This window comes from Geotrypetes seraphini, chromosome 6, assembly GCF_902459505.1.
Source record: "Geotrypetes seraphini chromosome 6, aGeoSer1.1, whole genome shotgun sequence".
Taxonomy (NCBI): domain Eukaryota; kingdom Metazoa; phylum Chordata; class Amphibia; order Gymnophiona; family Dermophiidae; genus Geotrypetes; species Geotrypetes seraphini.
The window spans coordinates 56,129,933-56,143,398 of NC_047089.1; the positions used below are offsets into that span (position 1 = coordinate 56,129,933).

At 46.1% G+C, this 13,466-nt stretch overlaps 1 protein-coding gene across 3 annotated transcripts in view; it reads right to left on the minus strand.

The window, feature by feature from the left end:
* POSTN (periostin) overlaps positions 1 to 13,466 on the minus strand; it is a 137,849-nt gene that overhangs the window by 24,924 nt on the left and 99,459 nt on the right. For all 3 annotated transcript variants that reach the window (XM_033950367.1, XM_033950365.1, XM_033950366.1), the window contains exon 19: positions 2,791 to 2,883. In XM_033950367.1, the coding sequence (XP_033806258.1) occupies positions 2,791 to 2,883 (93 nt within the window). The remainder of the gene's footprint in view (positions 1 to 2,790; positions 2,884 to 13,466) is intronic.

The window sequence follows — 13,466 nt, forward strand, 5'->3', positions numbered from 1 at the left end:
GCTTCTACTACTACTACTACTACTACTATATAATAATATCATCTGCTACTATATTACTATACTGAAGATATTACTACTACTATATTTAAAATTATGTATTGCAGGGTTTTTTCAATTAAAGTTCACTTATGTGCATAAGTGCTTTTGAATATTGACCTATTTTCTCAGTCAAGTTTGAAAATTGTCACTTGAAGATGTAATCAATGCCATAGGAAAATTGATTTAAAATGATTGAGCAGATAGACTTAGGGCTCCTTTTACCAAAGTGCACTAGCGTTTTTAGCGTACGCACAAGATTAATGCACGCTAGCCAAAAAATTACCGCCTGCTTAAAAGGAGGCGGTAGCGGCTAGCGCACACTATTCCGCGCGTTAAGGCCCTAACGCACCTTTGTAAAAGGAGCCCTAAAGCAACACAACCTCTTCCTGCTGGGAGTAAGCTATAGTGAATGAATGTGCGCATTAGGATCTATTGGGTACTTCTACCAAGTGTCCCAGTTTGGTTTACTATCAGTGACAGAATGTGGGCTTGATGAATATTAATCAGACCTAGTGTGGCATTTCTTTTGCTCTCATGCTGTACTTTGGCAGGCCGGATCTACTGCTGCAGCAGGGTCTTCCCAGATGGATTCAATCTTCAACTCTGAATATTTTTTCCACAGTTAAAATTTTGCTTTATAAATCTATGCACATGTTGTCAATTTTGCACAGCTTAACTGGCTGGGCTCTCTCATGGAGGGGGGGGGGGGGGGGTCTGTCTTTTGCCATGCAATTGTTTTCTTGAAAAAATTTAAATATCAATGGCTTGTGAGCAGTTCATTCTAGAAATGTGATTAAATAAATTTAACATAATTAACACTGGATGAAATGTTCATTCGGTACTAATAAACCCATGGTAAATAATGCTTTGATTAGAATGCTCTGACCTAATTTGCAATGATTTGCTTTCACTGTACCAAATAAATTTAGCTAATGGTGACAGAGGAACAAAAATTTTTTAAAAAAACACTGTTGCAGTGGCATAGCCAGACAGCCAATATTGGGTGGGCCTGAGACCAAAGTGGGCGGGCTTCTTTCTCTCCTGCCCTTCAACCCCCTGCCCCCACCTATACAAAAGCCTCTCTTGTTCCCTCGATTCCCATCCCCTCACCCACTGCAGTATCTCTCTTTCCCTCCTTTCCCATTTCCAACCTGTGCAGCATTTTGTTTCTCTTCAGGTACTTTTCTGGGTCAGCTGCTGACAGTGTGTAGAAACCACTGCTGGTGTCCTGTGATTGCTGGGTGAGTTGGCCTGAGCCCACAGTGGGTGGGCCAGGCCCACCCCATGGCTACGTCCCTGCATTGTCATTCTGTCAGAAACATTTTACAATACTATGATTTGGGGTATTTTAACAAAGGCAATGAAGCTTCAGTTTTGAATACAGTGTAACTGTAACTGACCAGAAACAGCTCCTGGCCAATTAAATTGCGTGTGTGGGTCTATCCACTTATATTCAACTGCACTTATCTGGTTAGTGTCATGGAATATCACCACAGACCTCTAAAGTGAAAGCCGGTTCTTTTGTGGGTGGTTCGGGGGATGAAGCTGACACTTATGCAGTTCACTGCCAATACACAGCACTTAGCCATCTAAGTTAAGTGACCATATTGAACTGCATAAAAATCAGACCTATCGTTATCCAATGTCACTTAGGTGATTAAGTGATGAATATTGCACTTAACTGCATAAGAGCTAGCAGGCCACATAAGTCCAAATATTCAGTGCCAGTGCATGGACGTGGTCCAGCATTCTATATCCAAGAATACCACTGACAAATGCTGAATATAAACCCAGGGCCGTAGTAAAGGAGGGGAGGAAGCAAACCACCCTGGGTGCTGTCCGGGTGGGGGGAACCAGCACCTCTCCTCCTATCCACCCCCCCCCACACCTTCCCACTCCTCCCCTACCACGTGCACTCCTTCACTCTCCACCACCCCACCACACCTCTAGTTCATCACCAGTATGAGCAGCATCTCCAACTTGCTGCCTGTACTGGCCTCGGCTCTCCCTCTGACATCACTTCTGGGTCCCGTGACTAGGAAGTGACTTCAGAGGAAGAGCCGACGCTGGAGTAAACAGCAAGTGGGGAATGCCGTTGCGCCAGGGAAGTTAAAGAGGTGCGGGGGAAGGGGCATGCACATATGGCAAGGGGGGGAGTGTGTGATGGGGAAGGATCGAGGCGGAGAAGAGGGCAGGGGTGCCACTGCCTGGGGGCATCTTCCACCCTCTCTACGCCACAGCATAAACCACAGTAATCCTATAACAAAGGAAACAGAATCAAACAACTCTGCCAGCACTAGGGTTACTAGATGTCCGGATTTCCGTGTATGGCTTTTCAAAACCCGGCACTTTGTCCAGGTTTTGAAAAGCCTCCTCAAATCGTGTCGGGCAGGGAGGAAATCCACGCATGCGCAGTGACATGCAATGACATCACATGCATATGCATGTGCATGTGATGTTATCGCATGGCATCCGCACATGTGCGGTTTCCTCCCTGCCTGATAAGAGCAGGCAGCGGGGGCGGGGCTAGGATAGGACTGGGGGGTGGGATTAGGGAGTTACAGGGCGGGGCTGGGTAGAACAGGGAGGGCCTTGCGGCCAATTGGAAAATCCAGCAACCCTAGCTAGCACCATACATTTATCTGCCTTTGCAACATACTCTAAACGCAAATCAATTGCTTCTTATCTAGTACAGCAAACAGTTTGTTTTTTAATGGAAAAGAGAAACGTAGTGAAAACTAAACTCTTTACCTTCATGAATTACTTTTGTGATACGGGTCTCGGTTCCTGAAACTATCTCTGGCTCTCCTTCGACCACCTTGGTGATGGTAGTTATTTGGGGCTCTGAAAAATACCAGTTTATAGAATAAGATTACGTTTCATAAAGAGGAACTTAATAATGTGAGCAAACCAAATGCCAGACCTGCATTAAGAACTTTTGTTATTGAACGGAATATTGTAAAAGGAAAGGAACTGTGATGTGAAAGGTGATAAAACTATCAGTAAGTTTAGTTCAGAGCTTTACTTCCCCTGTGATGGTTTGCTATTGGTAAGATGCGGACAGGAATGAAGGATATGTTTTATATCACACATTCAGTTTATTAGCTTACCATTGAAAGTACTGTAAGATTTTGCACTTATCACAGGAGCACAAAATCACAATTAACTGTGTTCCCAACATTTTGCTAATCAGTTAGGGTCAGCTTCTTTATAGTGCAGGGGTAGGGAACTCCAGTCCTCGAGAGTCGTATTCCAGTCGGGTTTTCAAGATTTCCCCAATGAATATGCATGAGAACTATTTGCATGCACTGCTTTCAATGCATATTCATTGGGGAAATCCTGAAAATCCGACTGGAATATGGCTCTCGAGGACCGGAGTTCCCTACCCCTGTTATAGTGCGACTTCCAAGTTGCACAAGCAAATCTGAGCGAATTGCTGACTTGTGCATGCAACTTAATTGTTTAACAAGCTGATCTGCGCTGATAATTGGCAATTAACAAGTAATAATTTGCACCAGTTGACATTAATTAAAATTTATGCATACAACTTTCTAAGCATCCTATATAATAAAACCCTAAGTGCACATGCGCACTTAGGATTTCGTGTTGCCTGCCGCTGTGGTATGTGATCCGTGGCAGCCAACCCAGTGGCAGGAAACATTATGGCCACTCCCCTCCTCCCGCCCTCACTCACCCTGGAAGCCAGGCAAGCTCTCTCCCTGCCCGCGTCCTCGGCAGGGAACACACCTCGGCCCTCACTCGCCACTGCTGCCGCTGCTGCTGATCCTCCTGTAAAGAGCAGCCTGCGATGCTGGCCAGCTTTAGTGAACCACGCGATCCTGTGCGTCAGAGGGAATGTGCTACCGAGGCTGGAGAGCGGCCTGCGAGGTTCGCTAAAGCCGGCCACCATGAGAGGAGCCGCCGGCGGCACTTTTAAAGCTTAAAACAAAATCCTTCGGCTGCAGCAGGCCAGCCCACGGGAAGGGAAGGGGGAGGGGCCGAACGGAGCAGGCCAGATTGCAGGGAGGGGCCGAACGAAGCAGGACAGCTCAGGTAAGAGAAGGGAATTGCTTCACGGGGACCTGGAGGGGAAGGGAAATACCGCTGCTGCTTCTGCAAAGGAAAGTGGGGGGGGGGGGGTTGGAGGGGAGGGGAGACGGAAAGAAATACAGACAGACAAAGGAGGCCAGGGAGAGAGACAGACAGATATAAAGACAGACAGGGGACCAAAGAGACAGACAGACAGACAAAGGATGCCAGGGAGAGAGAGAAAAATAGCAGGAGGGAGAGAGACAGAAAGAAAGGAAGAAAGAGACAGGAGCAGGGAGAGAGACATAAATAAAGAAAGACAGATAGGCATATATTCTAGCACCCGTTAATGTAACGGGCTTAAACACTAGTATTCTATAAAGCGGTGCACATAAATGTTACTGTGTGGATCTTAACAGAGGGAGTGGCCAAGGGAAGAGTATGAGCAGGTTGTGGGTGCGCAACTTAAGCGCAGGTATTTAGGTCTGGTTTTCGCTGGCATAAATGGTTGCACCTAAATGTTAGTCATGCGGATGGGCGCTATGCGTGATTCTATAAACTGTACCTAATTTCGAAGATGTTTTATGGAATCATTCTAAGAGCCATCCTTCTTAGGGCAGACATTTTATGAGTCATATATAAAATAGGGCCTTTAATGCAGAAAAAAATTCTTTATCACATTTAGGGCTTCTTTTACAAAGGTGCGTTAGGGCCTTAATGCGTGGAATAGTGCGCGCTAAAATGCAGCGCACGCTAGCCGCTATGCCTCCTCTTGAGCAGGCGGTAGTTTTTCAGGTAGCGCGCGCTATAGCGCGCACTAACCCGGTGCGTGCGCTAAAAACGCTAGCGCACATTTGTAAAAGGAGTTCTTAATTTTATTTTATTTAATAACACATTGTAACCTGCTTAACTAATATTCTGGCTCATGGCAAGGGACAACAAGAGCAATACAGAGCATTACCATTGATTTACAATTGACACAAAATCATTCTTGTCATTACAAAACAGATTTACATTTTCTTTTTACAATACCATCGGGATGTTTTCTTGATTTCCAAGAAACTGAATAACAGCGTGATGTAGTTAGCTGCATCTGTTCAGGAGACATTGATTGTGCCAAATTGTCTGATAGCCTAATCATAGGAACCAACTTTTCAAAATGTTTGGGGATACTCAAGCTCTGCCCCAGCCCCTAATAACAGTATTATTTGTCCCCATAATAATAGTACTATTTGTAAAGATATTTTTTCCATTCATTTATCATATATACACACAGAAAACCAAAAAAACTCTGTGGAGTGACGATGTTCCCAAATGGACTTTATTTGAAAGTATCAAAGTTCCAAAGGTACACTAAAATCATCCACATAAAATAATTCCATCCACATAAAAGTAAATCATCCACATAAGAGCCTTAAAGGACCTAGTCCGCTAGGGATACATGACCCAACACGGTCCGCGTTTCGACAAAAAGTCTTCTTCAGGGGTCCCTGGGGGTCCTATAAAGGTGAGTACGTGGTGAACCGGAATTGTGTGGTGAACCGGAAGGGAGACACTGCTTGTACACAATATTGTCTTATTAACAAAATGGTTAACCACAAAATTAAACTACACAAAGCACTCTGTATGGCCCTTCTCAACATTCAGTCCTACCAAAACACCTGGCTGCTGATCCTCGCTAAGTCACTGGGAACCCTTCTAAAAAGTCCAGACATGAACCACATTTTTTCTACTTATGAACATCCTTAATAGAAGTGTAATGTAAAGTCATTTGGCAGGGAAAGCAGTGATTTACTCATGAAAAGGGGTGTTTAGAAAACTGTCTTATTTCAGGGCAGTCTTTAAATGGGTTAGATTTATACGTTCTGGGGAGAATTATTTAATTATTTATGTATTTTTTTTTTAACCCACCTATTAACTTGGCAGGGTACAATATAAAGCATACACAATTTTAAAACACATAAGAGCAGATCTCTTTAGAGTGCTCAAAATTAGGCACTGGGATGATGTGTGCTAAGCACAAATTTTATAAAGAAAATTCATGTGGAACTCTCTTTGTGCAATAAGTCATTTTGGCCCAAATTCTATAAATGACACCTGAAAGTTGGCACCTAGATCAAAGCTTCCAGAGAGTGTAATAGGACAGAGTACGGTATTGGGGTTCAAGAAGGGATTAGATGATTTCCTGAAGGAAAAGGGAATAAAAGGGTACAGAGGATTACTATACAGGTTCTGGATCTGATGGGCCGCCGAATGAGCGGACTGCTGGGCACGATGAACCTCTGGTCTGATTCAGCAGAGGCACTGCTTATGTTCTTATGTTCTTACGTATCCCCCCCTTTTTATAAAACCATGCAAAAGGTTTTTAGTGATGGCCAGTGTTGAATGATCACAGTCAGAGTTCCTATGAGTGCCGGCTAGCACTAAAAACCTTTTGTGCGGTTTTGTAAAGTGTGTGTGTGTGTGTGTGTGTTAATTTTTAATTAGCTTAATCAGCACTGTTAATGAGCACTAATGAGTTCATAATTGGCTAAAATTAAAATTAATTAGGTGGTAGGCACCTGATTTGGTAAGTGCCTACCAATAACTTTAGAAGGCCAGGATTCACTAACCTGCCAGATCCGGGCAGGCCCGACTAATTCAGGAAACTCTAACATGCAGATGAGGGCGATTTGAGGAACACCCCCATCTGCAGGCATGGATCATGCTATAGCGATCCCCGTGCAAGTGCAGACCATCTGTAGATGGTCTGTGCATGCGCGGGACCTCCTTGCTGTCGGAGTTGTGTTTGTTTTTTTTCTTCTTCTTCTATTAGCTTGTGAGTACATTCGGGCAGGAAATAACTCAAGCGCTTCACGTGGGATCTCTAAGGGAGTAAAGTCAGGGGGGCGGGTCTTTGGAATGGGCAGACTTGGTGGGCTATGGCCTTTTTCTGCCGTCATTTTCTATGTTTCTATGTTTCCTTGAACTTGTATGTGGAAAAACCACATAATGTAAAATTCTACTCAAAAAGAGTGTGATTTTCTTCTTCTATTAGCACAGCCAGAGCCGCAAGATAAAGCCTACAAAAATGCTATTGCTGGATTTTTTTTTTGGGGGGGCGATAGAGGAACTTTTGGGAGTCCATGGTTTTAACCTGCTTAAGCCCGCGGGTTAAAACCACAGTGCGGGGAAGGGTGGGAGAGTTGGGGCAGGCAGGCAGGGTGTTCGAGTTTGGGGCTGGAAGGCAGGCGTGTTCGGGGCAGGCAGGCAGGCACGTTCGGGGCTGCAGGAGGCATTCAGGGCAGCAGGAGATCGGGGATGACAGGGCAGAGAGCAGGGCTGCAGAAGGCAGGGTATTTGGAAAGGGCTTCAGCGACTGGTCTTCAGCAGTCGCTTTTTTTTTTTGATCGGCCAGCCCAGTCGGTGTTGCAGGGTTTTGTTTAGTGAATCGCATCCCTGCCTACATTTGCATGGGCTTGCCCTCATTTGCATGCGTGGATCAGAGGATGGTTGGAAGACAGGTAAGTGAATCGGGCCGGCGTCACTAAGGGGTCACAAACCGATTGGCACACGATCGGTTTGCTTTGTGAATCTAGCCCAATGTGAGCAATTATGCCAGTCAAAGGCTGGTGTACGAGAGGGTGCTGGAAAGTTCTCCGCCCAACCAAGAAGAGAATGATGTGGAGCCATTAAATTTACAAGTTATTCCACATATTCACCCCTAAGTTCAACACACTTGCACATCTTGTCTGAAGTTTCTGTAACCCTTTCAAAAAAGTACTCTGAAATCTGGTCACTACTTTGCTGCTGCAATCACCTCTGAATCACTCAAAAATTATTGCCCTTTCAAACTCTTTTTAAGGTTTTGGAAACAGAAAATAGTCCGATGGAGTAGGTTCTGTTGAGTAGGGTGGATGGTCTATGCACTGAAACCCCAAGTGCATCAAAACATCCATCGTTTTGCCAGCCTTGTGTGCAGGTGCATTGTCTTGCAAAATAAAGAACTCTTTTCCTCAGCTTCCCTCTCATTTCTTCTTTCAATGCTTCCTATTATCAGCACAGCAAGTTTCAGTAGTATTCTGCATTAACTGTTTGACCCCTTGGAAGATACGTAGTCAGCCATTACAACACCTTCCTGATCCCATAACACTGTGGCCATGACTTTTCCTGCTGACATTTGGGTCTTGAATTTCCTTGGCTGTGGAGAACCTGAGTGTTGCCAATGCATGGACAGTTGTTTTGTCTCAGGATCATAGTGTTGTATCCATGTTTCATCAAGAGTAACTAGTCATTCCAAAAAGTTGGCATCAGCTTGCTGAAAATGCTGCAAACTCAACTTGGAAGTGTCCACCCAACGTCGTTTCTTGTCAACATTCAAACTTTTATAAACATTTATAAATTATGTAGGTTTGTTGGAATCCGCCTAGAAATGTTGATAGAGCGGAATATAAATTTTTCAAATAAATAAATTTGGGCACCCACTTGACGGACAGCTTCTGCATACCAAGCTGCTCTTGGATTATACTGTACTAGTCTTATAGCCCGTTACATTAACGGGTGCTAGAATATATGTGTGTGTGTCTCTCTTTATTTATTTTTCTCTCTCTCTCTCCTTAGCCGCTTTCTTTCTTTCTGTCTTTCTTTTTCCTTGGCTGTCCATCACCACCCCTTGCCTGCTCCCCCTGTCCATTCTCCCTTCCTTTTACCTCCCCTGTGTCCACCACCACCCCTTCACAGCTCTCCTTATGCAGCAGCAGCCCTTCTCCCTTTTTAGCTCCCCCCTGTCCAGCAGCACCTTCCTTCTCCCCCTGTCCAACATTAGGCCTCCGTTCCTTTTTCTTCACCCACCCCCTGTCCATCAGCACCTCTTTCCTTCTCCCCCTGTCCAGCAGTAGGCGTCCCTTCCTTTTTCTCCCCCCCTCCTCCTTCTTATCCCTATGATAGTTACCTTGCTCTGCCCCTAATCAGAGGTTCCCGACAGCCGCCCAGTTGCACCCATTGGAAAAGTTCCCTCTGCGGCATCCCGCACCCTTCCTGGCGCGACTCCCGCTGTCTTTCTCTGTCCCTGGCCCCCTTTGTCTGTTTGTCTTTCTGTATATCTCCCTGCACCTGTGTCTTTCTTCTTGTCTTTCTGTCTCCCTTCCTCCCTCTGTCTGTGTGTCCAAAGCAGCATTCCCTCCCCCTCCATTTCCCTCCCCCCACACCAGTTCCCTGTGCACCTGCCCCTGTGTCTTTCTTCTTGTCTTTCTGTCTCCCTTCCTCCCTCTGTCTGTGTGTCCAAAGCAGCATTCCCTCCCCCTCCATTTCCCTCCCCCCACACCAGTTCCCTGTGCACCTGCCCCTGTGTCTTTCTTCTTGTCTTTCTGTCTCCCTTCCTCCTTCTGTGTGTCCAAAGCAGCATTCCCTTCCCCTCCATTTCCCTCCCCCCACACCAGTTCCCTGTGCACCTGCCCCTGTGTCTTTCTTCTTGTCTTTCTGTCTCCCTTCCTCCCTCTGTCTGTGTGTCCAAAGCAGCATTCCCTCCCCCTCCATTTTCCTCCCCCCACACCAGTTCCCTGTGCAGCAGCATTATTGTTTCCTCTACCCCCTTTCCCTTCCCACAGTCGCGACTACAAACGGGTACCCGAGTCCTTTGCCGGCGGCCCCCCTTTCCCTTCCCTTCCCGCGGGTCCGAGTACACATGGCGATTCAAGCAGCGTGTCCATCAGTCTTCACACGCTGCTTCGGGTCCTTCTATTGGCCTGATTTACTCTGGCACGTCCGGAGCAAATCAGGGTAGTAGAAGGGCCCGAAGCAGCGTGTGAAGACTGCAGGACATGCTGCTTAAATCGCCAGTCGGTGCCGCGGTAAGGGAAGGGGGGGGCGGCGGAAATCTTCTTCTACCTTGCCTCTCCTCCACCGTCGGGAGTCAGCTCCAGGAGCTTTAACGGCTTGTTGTTGGTCTGCGTTGAAACAATCCCGCGCCTCTTTGAAAACTGTAACGCCGCTGGAGCCGGGAGACGACGGAGAGTGCAGGGGGTGAGCCGTGCATGCGCACTTCCTAGCTACAACTCACAGAAAACAGACCCACGCTTAGGAAGTGCGCATGTGCGACTTACCGTTTTATTATATTAGATACCCAACATATTCCCTGGATATCTGTAGTGTCTCAGCAATTGTTTTAGCCAATATTTTCTGATCTGCCCAAATCATGTCTTTGACATGGTCAACAATTTCAGGAATTGACACCGTTTGAGGCCTCCTAGACCTTGCAGCATCTCCAGTCTCAAAATCTCCACATTGAAAGTTTGCACACTACTTCTCCACTGTGGAGTATGATGGGAAGTTGCCACTCAATATTTGCATCATATATTCATGGATTTCATTTGGAGTTTTTTCTGCAGAAATAGGAACTTCATGCCAGCTCGGAGTTCCACACTTGAAAATTCCACACTTTTCATTGACATGGTTCAATCAATGATTTGAAACAGTGTCAAAATATGGCATTACGATTCTGGAAATTGGCACTATGCAAAATAAAATAACACTTTTTGAGCTAGACTTGGGTGAGAGAGACTTTGAGAGAGACTTGGGTGTGCTGGTGGATGCATCACTGAAGCCATCTGCACAGTGCGCAGCAGCCTCGAAAAAAGCCAACAGGATGCTGGGCATCATAAAGAGGGGCATAACAACCAGGACGCGGGAAGTCATCATGCCATTGTATCGAGCGATGGTGCGTCCACATCTGGAATACTGCGTTCAATATTGGTCGCCGTACCTCAAGAAGGACATGGCGGTACTTGAGAGAGTCCAAAGGAGAGCAACGAAACTGGTAAGAGGGCTGGAACACTGCCCATACGCCGAGAGGTTGGATAGGCTGGGGCTCTTCTCTCTGGAAAAAAGGAGGCTCAGGGGAGATATGATAGAGACCTTCAAGATCATGAGGGGCATAGAGAAGGTGGATAGGGACAGATTCTTCAGGCTGAAGGGGTCAACAGGCACGAGGGGGCATTCAGAGAAACTGAAGGGAGATAGGTTCAGAACAAATGCAAGGAAGTTTTTTTTCACCCAAAGGGTCGTGGACACTTGGAATGCGCTACCGGAGGAAGTGATCAGGCAGATTACGGTACAAGGATTCAAACAGGGATTGGACGGATTCCTGAGGGATAGGGGGATCGTGGGATACTGAGAGAGGTTCTGGGATGTAACACAGGTATAGAAAGCTAACCAGGTAATAAGTATAGAAATCCAACCAGGTCGTGCATGTGCAAGGACTTCGATGTGAAGATAGGACTCAATGGGAAACCAAGGTGGCAAGGGGGCCCCTTCTGGTGACTCAGACAGGCCGTGACCTGTTCGGGCCGCCGCGGGAGCGGACTGCTGTGCGGGATGGACCTATGGTCTGACCCGGCGGAGGCACTGCTTATGTTCTTATGTTCTTATGTTCTTACAGTGGCAAAATAATGCTTAGAATATAGGAAGTTGGCTGGACTGAGAACTTTTCAGCTCCCCCTTGTAAATGTTCACGCCTAACTACTGGCAGGCATGAAACTGGAAGTATTCTATAACTCAGTACCTAAATCCTTGGAACACCCATGACCTGCCTATTCCCCTCCCTTGGCCATACCCTTTCTCAAGGTGCATGTGAATGAATTAGGTGGACGGGCTATAGAAAGGGGGTACAAAACAGATATGCATGTAATCATCAATTAATGCAAATTAGTACCTACTATCACCAGCTTAGCCAAGTACCTTATACATCTATCTATGATCCATGCCCAAAATTGCATGTCTAAGTTTGGGTAACCTATACAGAATTTGGGGGGCCATGACAGTAATGAACCACATATACAAATACATGCCCTGCCTTCTTTGTTATAGGCAAAACTGATGCATAATGGCCCAAATTCTATAAAGGGTGCTGCTAGTTAGGTGCTGTTAGGCATCCTAATGGTGCCATTTTTAATTGGTTTAATTGCCTTTAATCAGTGTGATAATTGATCACGTTGTTTAAAAGCAATTAAAATCTTATGTAAAAAGACAGTGCTTCCACAAATGGCACCGTAATTGCGATTATGGAGACACCAGTGTCTAAGGATAAAATAGGCGTGGTTAATTCCAGAAGTACCCTTAGGCATCGGTAGGTGCCTCCATAGTCGCGATTCTCATCACAGATAGGTGCCAAAAATGTAGACTTTGAAAACTCAGGCCTCCATTTCAGGTGCCTATCTGTGACATAGCCACATTAATGCAATTCCATCTTTTTTGGATTTTCTTTCAGTGAGATCACTGAGGAAGTGTGGCCAGGAAATGTGCATGCACAATATACATTTCTCATCCCACAGATTACACAGGCTCCCATGTACTTACAGGAACAGTGACCTTTTGCAAAGGGCAAGCATGCAAAGAAAAAAGTGCAGCAGTTTAAAAGCAATGATTCCCAGGAAAATTCTTTATTTTTGATAGCAGAGTCACAGGGTTACTGATTTCAAGAATAAACAACAGAGTTTAATGTCTCCAGATACTACAGGCTTGAGCAATGTGGGGAAACTTTCATTGCAAATTGTTTATATTGACAAATCTAGGTCAAATGGTTAATGCTGGGAAAAACTAAAAGACAAAAAAAGTACCTAATATAGATTTCTAACTTTGCTTTGTGGTAAAAGTTAGCCCGAGAGCTAGTCTCGACGGGCGTTAGTAACACGGGGCTGGGAGGCCCTTCGTGTCGACCCGTCATGATTGGCTCTCATGGGGGAGAGAGGCGGGAAAAAGTTTGAATGGGGAGTTAGAATAGGCTGCTATGCGTCCTGGATTGGTTAGCGGCAGGACGCTGGGGGCAGGACTATAATTAGCTGCAGCCGCCGAGTGTCGGGTCTCTCCCTTGTCCTCGGCGGCGGCTTTCCCACCTTCCCTCCCTTTGAGGGGTAGTTGGTTCCCGGGTTGGGAGCTCAGGAGTCGCAGGCGGGATTCGAGCTACCAAAAGCCGGGGCTCATCCGGAGATGAGCGGCTGGAGGGCAGTTGCTTTGGAAGCGGGTCCCAGGTGGGCTGGTGACCTGACCGAAGGGGCAGGGCGGCTCCTTCCACCCCCCTGACCCTTGCTCACAGGGGCATGGTCATGGGGGCCAAAAAGCTGTTTATATGTAGTTGTGTGGTAGCTTGATGATTGCTTATAATTCTATGTTATTTTGTTGTTATAATAAACAGAGCTGCGACTCTATTTTTCCAAAGTTGTATGTTGTGTGTTTTTATTTATGGTTAGCTAAGGAGGGGATCTTGGTAGGGATACGTGGGGGGGTGGGGGAAAGAAACCGAGGGGCCTTTCCAGATCCAGATGTTAATAGTCAATGCAGCTGCAGATTTAAGGCCTCATTAACAAAAGAAAATCAAAACAAATGACTTTGGAAATAACAGCAGTGTGCATTTGAGAGTGCACATA